Source organism: Xyrauchen texanus, chromosome 26, assembly GCF_025860055.1.
Source record: "Xyrauchen texanus isolate HMW12.3.18 chromosome 26, RBS_HiC_50CHRs, whole genome shotgun sequence".
In the NCBI taxonomy this organism is placed as follows: Eukaryota; Metazoa; Chordata; class Actinopteri; order Cypriniformes; family Catostomidae; genus Xyrauchen; species Xyrauchen texanus.
In genome coordinates this window covers 27,353,483-27,375,817 of record NC_068301.1, presented here as the reverse complement: position 1 = coordinate 27,375,817, position 22,335 = coordinate 27,353,483, and the positions used below count along the sequence as shown (strand labels likewise).

The 22,335-nt window shown below is 38.3% G+C and overlaps 1 protein-coding gene across 1 annotated transcript; it reads right to left on the bottom strand.

The window, feature by feature from the left end:
- LOC127620333 (protein L-Myc-1b-like) lies at positions 1–4,799 on the bottom strand. The gene is made up of 3 exons (XM_052093533.1): positions 4,488–4,799; positions 3,210–3,824; positions 1–2,165 (listed from the first exon to the last, which is right to left on the bottom strand). The coding sequence occupies exons 2-3, from the start codon at positions 3,784–3,786 to the stop codon at positions 1,519–1,521; spliced, it is 1,224 nt and encodes a 407-aa protein (XP_051949493.1). The 5' UTR covers positions 3,787–3,824; positions 4,488–4,799; the 3' UTR covers positions 1–1,518.
- Positions 4,800–22,335: the final 17,536 nt, after the last annotated feature.

Below are 22,335 nucleotides of genomic sequence, written 5' to 3'. Positions count from 1 at the left end.
AACTGAATTTATTTACTATCCAATTTTGAGTTAATGTATATAGGCTTATGAGGTACAGAACACAAAGTGCTTAGACAATGCTGTTGCCATTCATCTTCCAGTATGACACCTGATGACAAGGACCAAAGTAAATAAACAAAATAAATAAAAAATAAAACACAATGGGTTACTGCTGGCATATGCTATCTGGTGTCAAGTGGCATCCATTTCAACCTTTTAAGCCATTCAGTTTCCCAGATGAAAGTATACAATTATGAGCCAATAAATCTATCAGTAATGATTGTAGTGAACAAATGGCCCCTTTTCTTAAAAATAATTGCATACTAGGGTATTGCAAATAAACGTGTGAGTAGGCTTCGGTTTAGAAGTATTTGGTTTGATGGCCACATTTGGGGGAAAGTATGCATATGCCACCAGTGGAACTTTATATTCAAATAGAAATCAAACAATGACAGTGAATGAAAATATAATCGGTACAAAAATGCTTTCATGAGCCCAAAAAAAGTCAGAACACAAGGGAACAGGCAGTTAAAAACAGCATAACAAAGTGGCTAGTGATGAAAATGAAATGTTGATAGTGTTATTTTATTAATTCTTTTTTTAATTATTTTTATTTACTTTTCTTAACAAAAATAGAAACTTTGAGATACTCTTAGGGAAGGCAGTTGGGCCAACCAAGTTTTAGAACAAAACGACAGAAAAATAGAAAATAAAGCCTATTAACAGTACTTTTCATGTTCAAACACAATGTATGTATTTTTACACAATGACCTGTACATCAACTATTATTATATACAGATATGTCCAAAGAATATTCCAGAGTTAATATACACTGCAAAGCTGTGCTGGACACTGTCCTGAATGTTCATTAGAATAATAATATACATTTCACAAAAAAAAAAAAAAGTATAACAAACTATCAGTGATCCAACTTCCTGCCTGTTAAACTTACACAGTCATCAAGTGGCAATGGGGGCACACAGCTCTCCTTTAGAGTTAATTTAAGTAACAAAGCACCATCAACGAAGAAGGTACATTGATCATAGACCCTTAACTATATTAAACCAGATAACGTCAAGATTTTGCCACAAAAACCTTGGTATATGAGATCGATTTCACATGCATTTAAATGGCTACATTTCCAATAATGCCTAACTTGGCATGCTAAGTCAATGAAATAATATATCACCACCTAAATAATTTCATCTTTAGCTCTTATGAGAGAATGGGTGTTCTCTTTACATCATTCAATTTCAAAAGAAAATATCAGAAATAACGCCCCTCTTTGGAAAAAATTGAAGCATGGGGGTGGTCGAATGGGGAACACCAAACCGCGTCTTCCATACATCTGCTGTAATGTACGTCACCCCCCCCAGTTGCAAAGGCAAATGTGCAAAAACTTAAGCTGAAAACCTAAACTTAAAATAAAGAGTGCATTCCATTTAATATCCCCATGTCTTGACAAAACACAGCCACTCTACACAGCTCCTATTGAAAAAATGGCTGGACTGGCTGCTTTTATGCACGTTTGAGTTCTGCTAGCCTCCGCAGTAACTGCTGTTGCCTGCTTTTAAGACGCTTCTTCTCCTGAGCCTTCTGTTTGTCACTGGCATGCAGTGTACGCAGGTATTCCGTGGCCTTGGTCAAGATCACAACTTTGGGTGTCTTTGGACAGTCAACAAGGCTTGGGATCTCATCCCGAAGAGCCAGAAAGCGAGAGCGAAGGTCATTACGTCTTTTCCGCTCCAGGAAATTGTGTGTCTTGCGCTTGTCTGTATCCTCACAGTCTGAACTCTGAGGGCTGGATGGTTGAGATTTGAGGTCGTAGGATGTGTGGGCTGGACAGGCAGAAGCAGTCGGAGATGGGGCGGAGAATGTTAGGGAAGATATGGGGGGTTTGCACTCAGCGGTTTGGGGTGTGGAAACAGGCCATGGCGGTAAGGTCTCTTGCCTGATCTTCTTGCGAGGAGGGTCATCTTCAGGATAACTGTCAGGCGAGCGAGCTGCATAGTTGTGTTGCTGCTGGTGAATGGAGATGTGGAATCGCTTCATGCAAGGGTCATAGGGGTCTGCTCGAACTGTGATGGTGACTGGTTTACGGGTGTTCACCAAACATGACTTGTTCTGCTTGTGTTCTACTGTAACAACATCAATCTCTTCATCATCTGCAAGAACAAAAAGGACAGTTTACATGTGTGGTTTCGCTTCTGTTGTGAACAGGTCATTTGCTATGCAGCTTCATCTTTTTGCAGCCTTTGGCCAAACTTAAACACACTTTATATTTACCTCTTCAAGCCTGTTATTTAAACTTCATTCGGAATAAAAGTTCTAATCAGATGGGCCCCAGAACTACAAGATGAATTCTGAGAATCTATGTGTTCCCTACTCTCAGCAAGAAGTCGATATGCTAGAATACAACATGTGGCTTTGATCTGTAAAAACGAACTCTGGGTCATCTTTGAATTGGGTTTTGAAAAAATAAACATCTGTACTGAGAAAGTGCCTTTTACTCTGATTTCACGGAATACACCGCAATTGCAGCTGTCAAGGAGCATATAGCCCAAATGCTGATCACCAATTGACAAATAATCATACATTTACTTAAAAGGAATATTTGGGGTTCAAAACAAGTTTAGCTCCATTGACAGCATTTGTGGCATAATGTTGATTATCACAAAAATTTTGCTTTATTATTTTTCTTTAAAAACTCAGGTGTTCATTTAAGTGCTGTTATGAGGCTTTATAAATGCATTTAAATGCCATAAAAACATTAAGAATCTGCTCTAGAATAGCTTTAGATACTAATGGTTCACTCATGGACAATTGAGTGGCCTTGAATCCTTGCAGCCTTTTCATTGGTTGCTGCTGGTGATAATGCTCTAGGCTCTGGTCACTAGTACAACAATTTCTCCTTTTGTTTCACTTGGGCTTAAGAAATGTTGAACCTCAGCACTGCAACAAGTCCAATACATTCCACTCATATTATGCCTAAGTAGAACACAACATAAAATGCCAAACTAAATCCCAAGGCATTCATGTGTAACCTAGCTTTTAGAATGGTATGTCAGATATAACCTTTCAGGTGTCAAAGGAGGGTGGGGTTTCAACACAACCGTTTAGTAAAAGGGAAGTGTGAACTACCCTTTCAATCACTTTAAATAAACAATTTCGAACACCGTTACGCAAATAAGTCATTGGTCAATGCTTACCGGAGGAGTCGGTGCGAGACTCTGACCCGGACGACACCTGTTTCTTGCAGCTGCTGCTCAGAGGGAAGGTAAGGACAGCTGCGGGATCCACGCAATCTGTCGTCAAGCTGTTAAGACCAGGCGAGTCCGCGGGGACGCACTGCGCTTTGCTCGCAAGTTTCGTCTGCGCAGAACAAGACAGGCGCTCGCTGACAACTTTCTCCAGCTGCTGCTGACTGGCGGAGAAACTGCTCCACATACAGTCTTGAATAATGATGGAGCTTAGGTTTTCCAAAGTCTCCTCCGCGTTGAGTTTGCACTGTCCATCCTGCTCGTCGTCCTGTCCCAAGAACTGAGACACCCACTCGAATCGGTCCCCTGCAGATGGACTGGTGGTACCCTCCAGTATCCTGACAGGCGACATGGGCGGGGTTGGCACGAGCTCGAATTTCTTCCAAATGTCCTCACTCGGTGCGGTCGATTTGAAAAAGTCCTCGTCCAAGTTGTGGTCGTCGTAGAAATAGTGCTGATATTGGTCGTATTCCTCCTCCATCTCCAACTTCTTATTGCGCGACACGTTTGAACTGACTCCTGGCATTTGTGTCGTCTTCAGAGCGCAACCTCAGAGCTCAAGGTCTGAAAAACAAACATTGATCCGATTTCAAAACACAACTTAATGCGATTCTTTTTTTTTTTTTATGCATCTCAAATTAACTTCTGGTACCAAAAATGACAATTAAACGTTGTAGGGGTCGTTCACACCCAACGAGTTTTAACGTCCGTCCTTGCTGTTTTTCAATGTAAACTCGCGCAAGACGTTGCGTCGCGTTTCTAAACGCGGTGTCAACGTCTGTGTAAAGAACGCCAACTTTTAAAAACGCGTCTGGATATTTTGTTTTAGCGCAAGAACGGTTTCGGCGTGAACATCCTCTTACTTTTGTAGCACAACTACCGACCAACCAATGGGGAAGATGTATTGAGACTAGATTGCAGTAGCTAATTAATCAGCGTTACATGTAATTTGACAGCCTAAGGTCTGTTAACTTGGTCAAGCAAACTGAACGTATAACGCTTAAATATTAAATACATACTACAAAAAGAACATTTCGTCTACATGCAGTAGGTAAACAACATGGAACTTTCACAACTATATTGCATAACACTACGATGTAACGTATCATGTAAATAGATGCATGCACTACCATAATTATACACTAGTCCACTAGAGTTGACTGCAAAATGGTTTATTTGTTTTCCCAAAGCCCATTAGATAAATCATATGAATTAGGGAACAATTACCGTAATATAGTGCCGAGTCAGTATGCTGCATATCATTTGAGAAGCAAAAATGAAGGTTTGCAGTACACCGGTAAGATCCAGCAAAAGAAATGAGTCCTACACTTCAGTAATTACACAGAAATCTTTCATGTCAACAAGTAATGATAGCGCCATCAGCTGTGAGCTTCTCAGTAATCCCGTTTTGCATACGATATCCGGGTGTAGTTAGTTTAATCCAGCCGTTATTTTCAAATTGGGTTGTGGGGATGTTTGCTGAAAAGTTCGCTACACTCTTCGGCTTTATAGCGCCTGTGTGCTTTCTTCTCGCGCCGCGGCTCGCGCCCACTATGGACACCTGAAACGAGTACCGCACTATTTTACCCAGTCAAAGCAGCGGGTGAATTTGCATATAGGGCGGGTGGTAGTCAGCTAGCCGCGCCCACAGCTTAAAGTGACAGTGCTGCTTAAAAAGTAAATTTCAGGATTGGGTCTCTAGGGGTGACTCAGTGTACTGCACAAATGCATGATACTTTCCTGTTATATATACATTGACAACATTACATTTTACATGAGCCTATTAAGAGGATTTACTATAACAGCTCAAATTTGCAAGAATGAAATATGAAAATGCATGGTTCAACATTAATATTTGTCCAGTGGGCATGACATCTCAGTGAAGATGTGAAGTGAAACATTACCCAAAATGATATTACTTTGATTGTCTATATGTCTCATAAACTTTTTGTATTCCAAGTATCATCACATATGCAGAATCGGAGGGGGGCAAATTTAATTTTACAATAAGAATCATCTATTGAAAAACCCCACCCTCAACATTTATAGGGTTTACTGTCCTTCTGTATTCTATTGAACATGTTGTATGCTGTTGTATTATCAGTGTGAATGAGCAAGTAATATCCAGCACATCTTGTCTGTGTTAATTTAGTTCAAGATGATAATTAGTGCCAGACAGCCTAATGAATTGCTGGCAGTGCACAAGCTGATGGTGGACAGTGCTGTTTCATATGGCTGCGACAAATGTTGCATGGCAAATCTGTGCATTAGACAACAAATCAATGACTAGTGTCTCTCAATTTAGTATCATTCCTTTCCATTCTCTACATCTTAATTTAATCAGAACAAAGGCACTTCCCATACTGATTGATAAAACTCCCAGGGGAGATGTAACTCTTTCCCTATCATTTTGGTCCTTTTCTAAATTTCATAGTAAAGAAGAAGACTGGCACATGTATACTATGAACTCTATAACCATTTTTGATCATGCATACTGTGTTTGAACAACTATTCACAAATGCCTGCCAATGGAATTGTCTGTCTTGGAAATACTGTATTTTCTTCATACTGTCAATGTGTTAAAAATGATGAAGTAATGCAGAATAACATTATCAACAGATTTATTTTGTGAGAATGATGCGATAATTACAGTTATCTTGACAACTGTTAGGTTTTTATCAAGGTTTGAATTCTTGAGGTGTGGCCTTGTCATACAGACTGAACTGAGAGGTCAAATGACAAATTATGCTGTGGAGGACAGACATTGAGAAAAGTGCAAGAATCTGCTTGGGTTGCCAGGAGATAAGGGCTTAATATGTAATACATTCCTAATGATTCAAATACACAAAAAAATATATTGGTAGGTTGGTTGGTTTGTTAACTTTATTATCCACATTGTGGAAAATTGTCTCTGGCTTCACCATACAATAATACATCACAAACAATATATAAATATACATTAAAAAGGCATACAAGACAGAAGTCACCAATCCCTTGCATTTAAAATTTTAACAGCATTGGGCACAAAAGATAACTGATAAACTTTCTTCATTGCACGTGGTTGACAATAACATCTCCCTGATGGCAACATGTGAAACTCACCATGAAGAGGGTGAGACACATCCCCTACTATCACTAAAGCCTTTTGCTTGACTTAATTTACAATCTTGGTCTTGGAGTGTTTTTAACACTCAAATGACCATACCACATGGACATGTTAAAAGTTAAAATGCTTTCAACAACATTTTTATAGACCTTTTCAATTATGTTCTTACTCACACCAAAGTGATTTAAACTCCTGATCAAATACAACCTTTGTTGATCTTTCTTTTAAATGACATATTCTATGATGTCTTCAAACATTCCCTGTTTATCTAACTCTTTATGCTTACTGATGTGCATTTATCAAAGGCTGGTATCATGAACTCCCAGTATCTTGACCCTTGAGTGATTAGGTTGACTAAGCAGGTTGAATAGCTTCTGATGCCTTTAATCAAATGTGGAAGAGAGTATCCCTGAACATATAATCAAAGGTCAAATCAGGGCGAGACCTGTCTTTTTGATCTATTAGTATCTTGCAAATTTTGCCCCTCCCAGACTCCTCTAATTAAACCTGACCACAAAAGACCAACAGACAAACTATCAAAACTGAACATATATTGCATGTGACAACAATAAATGCATAGCTACATATATACAAATTTAATTCTTAATCAGTATTTTAGTCCATATTATTTTTCCAGTAAAAATATTTTAAAAAATCTTTACTCTAAGAAGGAATATTTATTTGAGAAGCAAAATTGTGTAATACAGTCAGACTTGTTTTCAGAAAATATATATATTTTAATAATAATAATAATAAAAATAATGGTATAATAAATCAATCAGACAAGTGTTTTTTTCTTGTCATAAACCTCACTAAATCAAAACAATATAGGAAAAAAAATATTTGCCAATAGGATTGTAAAATTATATCGCAACTGGCGTATTCACTAAAAAACAAGTCTTAATATCCTATACATCAGCATAGAAAGCTAGAATACTGTGATTTTCTGGGTGTCTGGTCCTTATCAGCATGATCTGGCAGCAGATTCATGCAGCAAAAGGGAGAAAAAAGTCCTCCATGTGCTGTTCCTGGACCTTGCCAAATCATTCGGCTAAGTTCCCCATGAACTGCTCTGGGAAGCATTCAACTTCTTTCAAGTACCAATCACAAAACTAGTCAAGCTGTACTTTCAAGACCTGCAACTGTGATTCACAATAGCAGGATTTACAACAGCATGGCAGAGACTGGAAATAAGCATTATGGCAGGGTGTACCATCTCACTTCTAGCCTTCACAATGGCCATGGAAGTCATCATTAGGGCATCAAAATGGGTAGTCGGTGGTGAAAGGATGAATTCTGGACTTCATCTTCCCCTTTTCAGGGAATACATAGATGACGTGACAACGCTGACTAACACTGCTAAACTCATTTACAAAAAGCTGCAGCAAAACATCAAGTGGGCCAGAATGAACATCAAACCCTGCAAATTACGAAGCATTTCTATAGTCAAGGGAGTGCTCACAAATTTGAACATCTTTATCAGAGACAACCTAATCCCAACAGTTCTTGAGCTGCCTGTCAAAAGTCTTGGTAGATGGGACAACACCAGCCTCATGAACAAAGAGCAGGTGGAGCAGATACAGCAATGCATCATTAAAGGGCTAGAGAGTATCAATAAAACCATACTGCCTGGGAAGCTGCAACTCTGGTGCTTAAAGTTTGTACTCCTATCCCAAGTTATATGACCAATCACTGTCAATGAAGTCCCTCTGTAAAAGGTGCAGAAGATTGAGCTAAGCGTTACATCATATGTACAGGTGTCTTTGTAATTTCGGCCTGTATGGTAAATAAATCTTGGAACTACTGCTCTCTGGCCTAGTAGAGGAGTACAAATGCGCTAAAGTGAGGCTACAATAGACACTCAAAGATTGTTGTGACAAGACCATCAGCAATGTTTCACCAACACTAGTAACTTTGAGATAGTGGAAACCATCTGATGTGGTGCAACAAGCTGTATCATCCTCAAAGCAAAGAGACATCATGGGGTACATGCAGCATGGAAAGGGCAGCTTTGGTCTGTCATCAAGGGGACCCACCTGGCACAAAGCAACAAGTTGTGAGAGGAGGATGCTGTTGTTGAGGAATAGAGGCAGGAAGAAGAGGTGAAAAGAAGTGCAAAGGCTGTGTCAAAGCAGGGGCAATGTATGTGGTGGGAAAGCATAGAGAGGAGGAAAATTAAGTGGAAGAATATTTGAGAAATGGAAGCAAGTAGGCTCAGTTTCATCATTAGAGCTACATAAAATGTGCTCCATCGCCGAATAATCTGCAGCAATGGTTTGGGCGAATACCCAACTTGTGCCCTGTATCCAATTCCAGACACTTTCAAGCATATCATGACAGGTCGCAAAACCAGCCTCATGCAAGGCAGGTATACAGTATGTGGCGCCATAACCTGGTCCTGAAAAGTCTGGTATCAGCTACTGACACCAAGTGAACAGAAACAAACGCTTTGCCCCCAAGAGCATGGAATATGCAGAGACCAATGGCATACATCCGAGAGGGAGAAAAGAAAAGTTTGAAAGCAACTAATCGTTCCTCCTGAGATTGCAGAAACTAACGTTAGACCAGACTTGGTGTTATGGTCCATGTCGCTGAAAACTGTATAATTTAATTTATAGTTCCTTGGGAGGATGCAGTGGATGAGGCCCATAAGCGCAAGAGGCAGCGCCATACAGATCTGGCAATGGACGCACAACGGGGCTGGAAAACCAGTGTCTGTCCCGTAGATGTGGGGTGCAGATTCAATGGAGTCACCTCCAAAATAAAACTGCAAATGGAACTAGGAATCCATTATAAATCTAAATGAAGAACCATCAAAGCTGCATGAGAGGAAGCTTAAAGAAGCAGTCAATGGAGAAAGCAGAGATCAAGAATGGAGGATGATTCTGGAATGCCCTCTGGAGACGTTGTGGGCTAATTGATGACATTAAGGAAGGAGGGTGTCCACTTGAAAACCCCACACCACTCTAACACCAAGGTGCTATCAGGAAAGTGCTTACCACTTATTACCACCTTTTAGTACAAGGGATTACATTTACATATATGCATTTGGCAGACGTTGTTGTCCATAGCGACTTACATGTACAATCCCCCCAGAGTTAACCTGGAGTTAAGTGCCTTGCTCAAGGACACAATGGTGGTGGCTGTGGGCTGTGGGGATTGTATGCTTTAGCAAACTATGCCACTGCCACTCTAACTCTTTCTCACATACAAACAAGAAAAATTACAGGAAAATTGTTGGGTTTCCTTTACTGGTAAATGTACCACATGTGCTGTTCACACATACCATCAGTATGGAAATGTATGATACAACTTCTCATTAAGGAAAATAGCCAGAGCAAAATTGACCAGTATTTTCAAAAAGTTTGTGTTCACACAGTCTCTAATCTGAAAAAACTGCATTAAATTATTTGGAAAAGGCTGTATTTGTGATAATGTCACATTTTGCAAAGTAAATGTATCTTGTTTTAAAGACATTAAGTATTTTTGCTAGAAAACAAGCCATTAATTCTGATTAAGAAAATGCCTTTTACATGTGTTTTCAAATTTAATCAAATCAAATTAAAACAACACAAGACTTGGAGATATACACAAATGTGATTACTGTACTGTACACAGGGACTCCTGGGAATGCCCCTTTCTGCAAAAAAGTATGTGATTTATATTTTCTAATTATTAAAAAAAGAGGTTTTATCGATATTTACCCAGTGTGTAAAAAGTATGTATTGTCTTTCCATAAAGATCCATAAATTCTAAGGCAATGCATTTGTTTTACTTTACTGAAAATACAGCATTTTTAATTTTTTGCTGTATTGTGAAGACATTTTAACATTCTTTATCACTATAATTTAAAATTATTGAAATATTTACAGTGTACTTTTTATTACATAGAGTACATAACTTGATGTAATTGCATGAGAAGATGTCCTTGCATACACTTTAATGCCTCGAAAAAGAGTGTAAATTAGGATTTGGGGCAAATTAGCTCTCCCATTGGCTGTTTGTTGTCTCCTATTGGTTGAATTTTAAAAGATGCAGAAGCCAATCTTGACCAATCCCTTGCTTGCTGTGTGCATATGCAAATGAGGGCTACTAGTGAGTGGCTTAAAATCCCTTTGAAATTTATGTGAGATGGATGGCAGAAGACAAGAGAGAGTCAGGACCCAGGTAGAAGGGAGAGGGGGTAATACATATGCAGTGTAAATTAAATTATATCAAATGAATGGCCATTCCACTGGACTTCATTAGGAAATAGTTTACCCAAAAAAACCCGGAAAATTCTGTCATCATTTATTCATTATACACGTATGACTTACTTTCTTGCACCCGCATAAGCGCTTGGTATTCTAAACTTGTATAAATATTTTTTTTCCCTTGGAACACAAAAGGTGAAATTTTGGAGACTAACCTCGCCACTCTTTTCCATATAATGAAATAAATGATGACTAGGGCTGTCAAGTTCCAAAATGACAAAAAAAGAGCACCAGAAAAGAATCCTAAAAGTGGCCCAAATGACTCGTCTTCTGAAGCTTTATGATAGCTTGTGTTATGAACAGACTGAAAATTAAGTCTTAAATCTTCCACTAAAGCTTTTAAATAAAAATGTGCTGCCTTTAGACATCCATGATATTTTGCTACACGACATTTGCGAACCAATGATGTTTAATTTATCAAATCTGATTAAATATTCTTAAAAAAATTCCCTTTTTTGTGCTCAACAAAAGAAATTAATTCAACAACATTTTTGGGGGAACTATTCCTTTAAGTTTTTGGTGCATAGTCCTTATAATTTAAAAGCTGCTGCTTAACATCTGCAAGGTTCAGAGAGTGATATAAAAAACAAAACTTTAAGATATATATGGAAAGGATTATTGGATTTGTGTGTTTTAGAATTTGTTAGCACTTTAGTGTTAATACACAGATGTCCGTGGCCATGTCTGTATGAATGAAATTATCTTTGTGGAAGCAGCATCAAGAACAATTTGAGAACTATTTCACCAGCAAGACCAGAGGGAATGTTTTTGGATTGATAGATGCCATCAGTGTTAGATGAAAGTTTCAATGACTCCTAAAAATGGTCTATGTAAGGGGGCCTGGGTAGCTCAGTGAGTAAAGATGCTGACTTCCACCCATGGAGTCATAAGATCAAATCCAGGGCATACTGAGTGACTCCAGCTAGGTCTCCTAAGCAACCAAACTGGCCCTGATGCTAGGGAGGGTAGAGTTACGATCGCTATAATGTGGTTCTCGCTCTCAGTGGGTAGCATGGTAAGTTTTGCGTGGATGTCGCGGAGAATAGCGTGAAGCCTCCACATGCCCTATGTCTCTGAGGTGATGCACTCAACAAGCCATATGATAAGATGCAGATGCTGAGGCAAATGAGATTCATCCTCTGCCATTTGGATTGAGGCGAGCCACTGTACATAGAGCACATTGAGAATTGGACATTCCAAATTGGGGAGAAAAGGGTAGAAAATAAAAATAAAAAACAGAAAAAAGGTCTATGTTACATAAGGTCTATGACTTATGTTAAATTTGGCACCAAATTCAAAGGATGAAATTGAGAAATGCTCTTTTTCACACTCCCATGCTTCTCGTGAATATATAAGATGCCCAACTAGAGGTCCACACATATAGATTTTGTCCAGTGGGTTTCAAAGCAGCAACTACTGACCAGCAGGAATGAATGTGAGTGGGATGGCCACATAGCCCCTGTGATTGATAGGTGCTCATTAATTGGAAATGGTCTGTGATTTTTTTTTTTCTGCATTCTTAGTAGACACAGCCCTGGGAGAAAGCTGGCTGTCAGCTCAGCTCTGGGTACGACTTGTACTTGTTGTAAACTGCACTTTGGCAGCAGATATCGGGAGAGAGAGAGAGAGAGAGAGAAAGAAAGAGAGAGAGAGAGGCTGAACAAGAGAGAGAGAGGGAGGATAGATGGAGAGAGAGAAAGGCAGAACAAGAGAGAGAGAGGGAGGATAGATGTTGAGAGAGAGAGAGAGAGAGAGGCTGAACAAGAGCAAGAGAGGGAGGACAGATGGAGAGAGAGAGAGAGAGAGAGAGAGAGAGAGAGAGAGAGAGAGAGAGCGGAACAAGAGCAAGAGAGGGAGGATAGATGGAGAGAGAGAGATAGAGAGAGAGAGAGAGAGAGAGAGAGAGAGAGAGGCTCAACAAGAGCGAGAGAGGGAGGATAGATGGAGAGATAGAGAGAGAGAGAGGTGGTGCATTTCACAACAACAATCAGAGAGTGAACAGATTTCATAACCACTATCTGGCAATCGGAGTAATGCAGAGAAAGGGTTTTAAATAAACAAAGTGTGCGGACAGTTAGTTAGACGTTTATTGCCATTTCTGATGTTATTCAACTGAAAATGTATTTGCATATTTGCTGAGATGATGTGTAGTTCATTGCATCCCTCTTTCTGAGAGATTAATGATTACCAGTGACAGCTCTACACATATACATAAAACTGACTCCTCTGGTTCAAAGATTATTTAGGTGCAAAATCATTCTCTCAATGTTACGATTTTATTTCTAAAATGTTATGACTTTATTCTCAGTAAAAGGCCAATTATATTATTCTCAAAACATTGACTTATTCTCATAATAATATAACTATTCTCAAAATCTTATATATATATATATATATATATATATATATATATATATATATATATATATATATATTCATAATTTGTACTCATTATGTATTCAAAAGCTGTTTAAGCATTGGTAGATTTCTTTTAAGGAAAGGATTTTCTTTTACAATGACTGTGAAAGATTTGATCTCTATGGTCTCTAGAAATGTTTTGATCTTTTATCTTCAGCAAACAAAAAAATTGTGTTTCAGTTATTCAAGAGAAGAGGCATGTTTTTTCAGAATATTTTTATTTTATTTGTATACTGTAGATTTGATTCAGAGCACTTATGAACAAATAAAATAGTCGTCATTCTGGTTCACAATTTCCCTAACCCTTCCCTATACCTTTATCTCTAGACCTACTTTTGTTTTTTCTTTTGTATTTCAAATCAGTAGCTTACAACTCCTGCCATTTGCCTTTCAATACTGCCAGCTTCACACAACACTGCTCTTGGAACACTGAGAGATACTGACTTTGCCCATATGATGAGTTACTGGGGTTGTACTACACACGTTAATACATGTTAACTTGGTTTGCACTTTTCTTTTCATGTAGAATTCACTGTTTGTGCATAAGATGAAATGGTACAGTAGGGAGTGAATCCAAAGCATTCTCATTGGTATCCTGGTCCAGGCTGACCCACCTACTCAACTCAGCAATGTTCTGCTGGCTCTGCAATCTCTGCCTTTGAGGTTTGCCAGACAGCGATCCACCCACCTACTTAGTGCTTACACATACAGGTTTGCATGTACAAATTAAGTACTTGTATTATAGCTATTGAACAGCCAACAGCACACAAATAATGTATTGTACAACAATATTTGACTGCTCAATACAGAGATTGACCAAGAATTTCAGAGAGTAATAAATACAGTATATTTGACATGTTTGCATATGTTTGTATTTTAAAACTAATGAGACTAATGCGTGTTTGTGTATGAGAATGTGAGAGGAAAAGGAAAGAAAAGAATTTGAGTGATAGAGGGCTCAAGATTTGGATAAATGACATCCCATGGGCCTGGTGAGTCTCTGCATGTTTGTGAACTCTCTCCTCCTGGTCACCTCCTCCACAGTCCTGGAAATCCACACAGCAGTCAAAAAGCATGATCACATCATTGATTTGATGCCATCTTCGTTTGATCATACAGGCCACTGTTCATTTAACAAATGGGTTGCAGACGTCCTCACGTGACTTGACAAAATGAATCAAACTGCCAGCAGCTTAACCACAAAACCACAAAGGTCAGAATAGCATTTAATAATATTCCAGATTCTGCATATAGAAATCTTACATGGGTAATATGAGTCAAAAGAGATGTGAAGGTCATAGGCCTGATTATAAGATGGAAAATTGGTGCTACGGGCCAATTTAATCTATAAACACATTAATCACAGTATAGGTTTTGTAGGCCTAGAAAACCTACAGCATGCTTTTACTGTGGTTCAGCCTCTGGCAAACATAAACTAAAATACATAGAAAGCTCAAATTGAAAATAAACTAGAAAACTCAATAATAAAAAAACTATAATAACCTTGCATGACTAGTTTTTGCTGGTGAAAAGCATGGCTATGATGGTCCACCAGCTAGACCAGTACCAAACCAGCACTAACCAGCATTAAAAAGCATGGAAATGAATGCTTGTCTGAGCTAGTCTTTTTTTTTAATTTGTAGGTTTATTTGATTTGTAGGTTTTTGATTTATATTTTCTTTTGGTCAAGCTCATCTGCCTTTTATTTTTTACAGCTGACTGGATAAACGGCCTCCAGTCCAGCAAAACAACAGCCTTTCAGCAGTGACCTGCTGGTATGCAACAGTCATTAACAGAGAGTCTGCACATCCTGGTCAGCAATCTGCTCAAAATCAAGATTAGCAGCCCTTCACAAAGAACAGTATTGAGCCGGGATAGTCCAGATGACATGTAGACCGAGATACCCACTTCAAAGAGCTGGACCCCCATATATCAACACCAATGCAAACAACAGCAGAAGACTATAAACATTTAATTTAGATGAGCTACATTTTCAGGTTATTTGAACCAAAATGAGATCTTCAGAGATCAGCTTTTATTCTATAGAGGGTTGGGACTGTTTATATGCTGGAATAAAGCATGTATAGATAATTTGATACATTATATGGTGCTTTTGCATCCTTTTTTGAAGCTTTAAAATGTCAGTCCTCATTTAGAGTAATAAGCAACTAGCACCGTCTAGACGGTTTCCTTTTTGGTTGGCACAACATTATGGTGGTCGAGGGGTGCACTGCAAAACACAACCAATTTAGAAAAGCTAATTAATAATTAATCATTTCCCCTTTATTTGATTACATTTAAGGGTTACTTTCATTGTAATGCAGTCCAAGCACAGCTGGGCCAAAGGAAACAGCTGTTGTGTTGCCAGAAGTGTATTGCTTCCTCTGTCTGTGCACACAGTGGGAAGAAACAACTGTTTGGCTGCCAGATACTGCTTCATTGGGGGAGTGTCTGTGAGAGCGCGTGTGTGTTTGCACCCAAGTTTGTGTTTGCATTGTAACTAGGAGGATCAAAGACGGCACAATTGTTGCAAATTGCTGTGCTAAAAACAGCTTTAGCCATGCAGGGAATCTGGGCTAGAAGTTCAGATTTGGAAAGTGGCTGGTCAGTTTATACAAAGGGACATTTTAGACCTTGGTGTGTTTAGTGCAATCAAATTAAATTAAGACAGACCTTAAAAACAAAACACAGTTTACATACTAGGCATTTCGAGTAATTTCGTAGTCGATTACTTAACACCTAAAAAACGATTACAAAAGAAATCGATTACTTTTGAACCTGCCTTTCTTTTGAAAAACTGAGCACAAGATCTAGATTCAAAAATGAAGAAAAAAGAAAACATCTTCTGAAGCGATGAAGTCACTTAAAATAATAGCCAAATTTTCTTTTTGGTTAACTAATGGCAAGACTTAGGTGAGAATTAGGTTGCCCATGGCAGGCAAAGACACAAAGGAAAATCAAAATTGCAATATTTGAGTAGTGTTTTTCTAGTCGAATATTTAAAGCTAAACTAGTACTCGATTGATTGATTTCTTGTGCACGTCTCCATTACATACAGAATTCAGTGTGAGAAAGGTCATTCAGCAATTACATTACATAATTTGCTAAACTTGATTTCAGATGTCTTATGAGCTGTTGCTATATTGTAAACGCTGACATCATCTCCAGTCAGGCTTCCTAAGCAACCAGTTGGCACGTGGGGTGGCTAGAGTCACATTGGGTTAACCTCCTCTTGATCGCTGTAATGTGTTTCTTGCCTTTGGTGGGTCGCGTGGTGAGTGGAGCCTCCACACATGCTTGTCTCAACAAGCCACATGAGAAGATGTGCGGATTGACGTATCAGACGCTAAGGCAACTGAGATTTGTACGCCACCCGGATTGATGCGCCACTTTTTTGTTTTTGATTGATGAGTCACTACTCCACCATGAGGACCTAGAGCACACTGAGAATTGGGTACCCCCCTTTAATTTTAAGTGCATTAAATACCAATTTACATGCACTCCTTTCATTAAATATTAGTAAACATAAAATCAAACAGTAATCTTTTTGTCAGTCCTTTTAATTTACTATGTAATAATGTAATGTAACCCATTACTGCCAAATAATTTTCATGGCAATTTTAATGGCAATATAGTTGACTCTTTACTCCATAGATTTTCCCAAATATTCCAACTCATGCTTAATTTATACAATGGAAGAAGCCAAATTCTTTTTTCTTGAACAAACTAAAGCACCTTGGGCAAACAAAGCCTATTTTTATACTTTGTGTGGCAACATTTTAAAATTAGTTTGTTGAGGAAATGAAAGAAAGAACATCACGTCAAACCACGGTCCATGATTAGTTTTAACAGTCGTCAACACTCTTCAGTTTTGCAGAGTTCTCCTAGCTCAAGATTTTCAGAAATGAGCATGAACAAGAGTAATTTGACCAAATTAACAAAACAAAAACATGAGTGCACTTTAAGCAATAGAGACCTGAACGCCAAGTAAGTATACATTAACTTTCATTGGTTTTAGTAAAAAGCGTGACTTAGATACTACTGGTTATTCCTTAACACCTTTCCACTGCACAATCACTTAACATCATCTTAACATTCATGAGTCATGTTTCTTTTAACATGTCTCTAGAGAGGATGAATAAAACTCACGAATAACACTTCACATCTTGGGAGCATGTGTGAGAAACTGCATTGTCTTTTGTGCTCTTTGCTATTTTGGAGACACCCCACAATCTGTTGCACTTATGTGATAATCATTACAACCTGGGAGAATGAAGGGCCCTTTGGCCTCTCCAACAACAATATAACCATCTCTAGTCCCTCCCATGGCTTGCCTCTGTTTTAGCCATGTGAATTGTATCACAACATTCACTTTTCAACAACAATGGTTAACACTGTCTTTCCCACACAAGAGTCTTCCAGGTTAACTGAAGCTGAAGATACCTCCACTCATCCACGTCACTCCCACCCACCCACAGCCTCTCCCACACACCCTTTCCATTGTCTCTGTAGCATATGTTTGAGAAACACTGAGGAGTAGAGGGCATTATGGCCTTTGGAGAGAAGTCAAGCAGCCACATTAGCACATTAGCAGTCAGTCACCCTAGAGAGATGGCGGGCCACCACTGAAAATGGGTGGGGCTGTTGGGATGGCCACTCTAGAGGAATTCAAGACATTCAGTACAATCCTCCACATTGATCTATTGATCCCAGACCCAGCATGCTCAGTCAATACAAAAACCTTCCAATAGCCAATAGCCTCTTGACCCATAGTGAAGCACTCAACCCCCTCACTTCCTCCAAAAACTCAGAATGGCCTTTTCCAGGAAAGTCATTACAGGCCATGGGGAGGCCCTGAACATCAATGATGCAGAGACAGTGATGTCATGCATCTTTCTAAACCCCAATCAATCACTATATAATAGCCCCATAATACAGTAAATGCACAAGGGGGTGTAAAAAGGGGTTGGATGAAAACTGTAATGAAAAGTAATGCTTCTTACTTTAGGTGACATTGGCTGTTAATGTAAAAGTTGCAGATTTTATCCCAAGTAGTAGTGACACAGGGACTGAAAAGTTGCTGTGGTTTCTCATGTTTCCAAAGCTGGACTGTTTCTAATTATGTGGCTTTTCCAGCATCACTGGATTAGCGACACGGGACATCAACCCACTAGTTTTAAATTTAGCAACATCAATAGCAGTATCATTTGTTCACGCAACTTTCGAATTGTAAAAAGAAATGGCTGTGCGCAAAACCATGCCGTGGTCAATAAACGATGTGCTGACATTCCTCTCGTTAGTGACAAACGAAATGAAAAAGTATTTCAGGAAGCGTCTCAGCTGTTGGCTGCAAACAGCTACCACAGGACCTACCAACAGTGTAGAGAAAAGTAAAAAAAAAAAAAACATAAGTGACTACAGAACCATCAAGGACCACAACAGCCGGAGTGGTTCAAACTGAAGAAAGTGGAAGTGGTTCAACCAAATGGACTCCATCTATGGCAATAGACCGGCGAGCAATGGGAGGGAGAGTACACTGAACTCGGCCACAGCGTTGTTGGGGTCCACAATTGAGGATGGTACATTTTGTTACGTTAGCTCTATATTCTGCTTGAAAGCTTCACTTTATTTAGTTGACCAGCTACTGGAAAGCTTCTAAAACAACCAGACCAATTTATCTGAAAAGCAAGCTCAGAAAAGTAAAGCGAGCAGAGTCGAGTCGAACCATAATGTGCAGTGGAAAAGTGCCATTAGTATACTGTAAGTTGGATGAAAAGGTCTGCTAGAAGACAATGGATATGGACAAAGGATCCTAAAGGGTCATTTAAAGAAATAGTTTACATGTTTATGAATGAGAGTATAAAGAAAGAAATGCTCACATAAGTCCTTCATTGCCTTAGACAAGAATAATTCAGATTTAGATAAACATTAATTAAATGCTAATTATTATTGCACTCCTATAGACTCACAGACCACTATATGGAGAGAAAGAGAGAGACTGCCATGATCAACCACATACATGGCTCCATGAAATTTCAACTCAATACTGATCAATGATCTCTAATAAGAGCCAATAAATCACAGTCCTGGCGGCTTACTGGTTTATTCCTGTATCAATATCAGTCAATGGATTCTAATGAACATCCATACGCAGCAGCAGAGTGTTAAACAAAGAAACCATGACAAAATGGTAAGCACTTGTACAGAAACATTCTTCACAAAGAAAATAAATCTGTCTTTGTAGAATCCATAAAACTAAAAGAAACACATGTAAACACTCCAGTTTTGAATTGGTTAGTTCTGCAGAGATACACTGTTAATGTGCCACAGTTGGATGCTATTGGATTTATCAAAGGGGAGAGACATGAAGAATGTCATCTTTTGTTTGCAAGGGTGCATATAAAAGACATAAAGGTAATCAAGATGCTGATGTTTAGCAGTCTGCTCAGGCTGTAGGCCTCTAAGTACTCATTCTCAGGAAACACAGCTATTTGTTTCCCATTTGTGTCCCATTAACCACTGAACAGGACAAATCACAGATACTGAGATTAGTCAGATTATTTGATCGATTTAATTAATTTAATGGTTAGATTTAATGCAAAATAAATGTTAATATACAACATCAATTGTATTTTTTGAAATGTTTGTTTTTCATCTGAATATCAGGCCATTTTCATTTACTCTTTTATATACTGTATGTGTTTTATAATGTATAAAATTAAAGTTAACACTTTACAATAAGGTTCCATTCGTTAACATTAGTTCATGCATTTGGTATCATAATCTAGTCATAAACAAGGTATTTTTACTGCATATATTAATCTTTGTTAATGTTAGTTTATAACAGTTCACGTTAGTTCATTGTGCATTAACATAATGTTAACAAGCTTTTGTTAGTGGTTAGATCTATATCTTCAGAAGTGATATGAAATGTGTGAGTGAGAAACAGATCAATATTTAAGTCCTTTTTAACAATAAATTCTCCTCCCTGCTAAACAGGTGGTGTTATGCACAAAAAATGTGAATCACCAAAACACGAAATAAGAAGAATGTGATAGTGGAGATTTATAGTAAAAAGGGACTTAAATATTGATCTGTTGATCACCCAAACTCATCATACAGTATCTCTTCTGAAGACATGGATTAAACCAGTAGTGTAAGTTACATCTATGCTGCCTTTATATGCTTTTTGGATCTTCAAAGTTCTGACTACCATACAATTGCATTAAAATGACCTACAGAGCTGAAATATGCTTTTAAAAATCTTTGTTTGTGTTCAGCAGAAGAAAGAAAGTCATACACATCTGGGATGGCATGAGGATGTGTAAATTTTTAGAGACTTTTTATTCTTGGGTGAACTATCCCTTTAACTCATGTTGTTAACTAACAATTAAATGGAACCTTATTTTAAAGTGTTACCAAATTGAAATATATATATATATATCTTAAGCATATTTTGCTGTTGTTTAAATATGTTTAATTAATATTTAACTTCACTTTGGCCCTCACTTTTTTTTAAGTCTGTTATGCTTTGACACTTCTCCCCTTTAGAAGTAATACTTTAATCTCACATCATATTTGTGATAGAGACATATTTATATAATTGCAATGCGGTAGTATGTTTTTTTTACCAAATGGTTCAAACAGATATATGTTTTTCCTAGTCTTTATCGAAATTTCACTATTTACACTTACACTCGCTCATTATGATCAATTCCTTTTATGGAACACCCCCCATAATTTTTATAATAAGTCATTAGTAGTTCATGTTTTGTAAGAGAAATGTCATGGGTTCTTAATATTTTTTCAATCATAATTACAGTAACATTTAACATTACAGTACATTAGGTTACACCAACAAAACCAATTTTTTGCAGTATGTAGCCATTCGTGTCATGTCCATGTCACGGCAGATGGGATGGTCACTCCATCCCATCAGCCCCCTCTGCCAACAGAATGATGGACCACTGTATGAGTCTCTTGGGAATCCCTTGGTGTGTCCTCATCCTCAGAGAAGAGCTGTCATTGAATGTGATTGATCTCCCTGCACCTTTCCACCCCTCACACACACATATGCAGACTTTACACACTCACACACTGAACCATCACTCTCTGGCTGAACTAAGAATTATTCATCATGTACTGGAAAAGGGCTGGGGGTGCGCTATGGAAATGGACCTTCTGTCCACTTGTAAAACCATTAAAGTGCTGTAGTAATTACACAACCTCTCCTCCCACATCTGAAACGAGTGTACCTTAAATACGTATGTCTCAAATTACAAATTACCTGCACTTGTGCTGTTCATTTCTAGTTTTTCTAGAGTCTGAGGCAGTGGAGGAATGACTCTCCTTCATGGCTATATGAATGAATAAATGCATGAATGACTGACTGAATGAATTAATAGAGTTTTGGTTTGGAAAGAGAGGTGACAGTAGAGTCAGAATGCAGAGGAAACACTATCAAAATATCCCTGAAGTTTGTAATAAGCCCAGAATGTTTGGCAGCAGAGTTGAATTTTTCAGCTGCTGAAACATTTAAGGGTTACATTATTACAACATTCAGCTGTTGGGTCTGACACGAGCCAGAACACCCCTGAGAAGGAGAGAGAGTCAGCTGTTTCAGCATGCATTTGTTTATGTGTGAAGAGTGCATGTGTTTTTATCACTCTTAAAACCTCACATGAAAGCAATAAAATAAAGTGATCTCAATGCAGAAAGAACAGTTTGTTCTAGGAAATGTGTGTGCAAGCATGACTATGCATAAGTGTAGGACCAATGGGTTGATATGAGTATATCCCATATCATATGGTAAAAGGGGTCCATTTGCTGTGGATCACCTAGGGAGGCACTCAGAGTGCTGTAAGCTGATGCCCGTAGGGGGTAAACAGCTGTTCTAGCTCATCTGTTTCAATTTTGTTCAAAGGACTGATTCTTTTGCCTTATGCATCAAGGAGTTCCTCGTGATCAGCCTAAAACTTTAACTTTGTGTTGGGTGTCCCAAATGTGATTACTGTAAACATTTATGTAACATTTATAAAAAACACATTTTATTTCAACATATGCTAAGTAACTGATAATGTATAGACAGCTGGTCATTGTGAAATAAACCCAGACTGGAAGATCAGGACATCGATGTGAAAAATGGGTGGCGGCTCATAATCACCCTTAAACCTCAGACACCCAGCGAAGCAGAATTGCAATGTTTATTTAAAGCAATGAATTAACACCTATTTATTATTATTAAAACGGTTAACTATTACAGTAGCTGACACTCTGAACTGTATAACAAAAACATTTT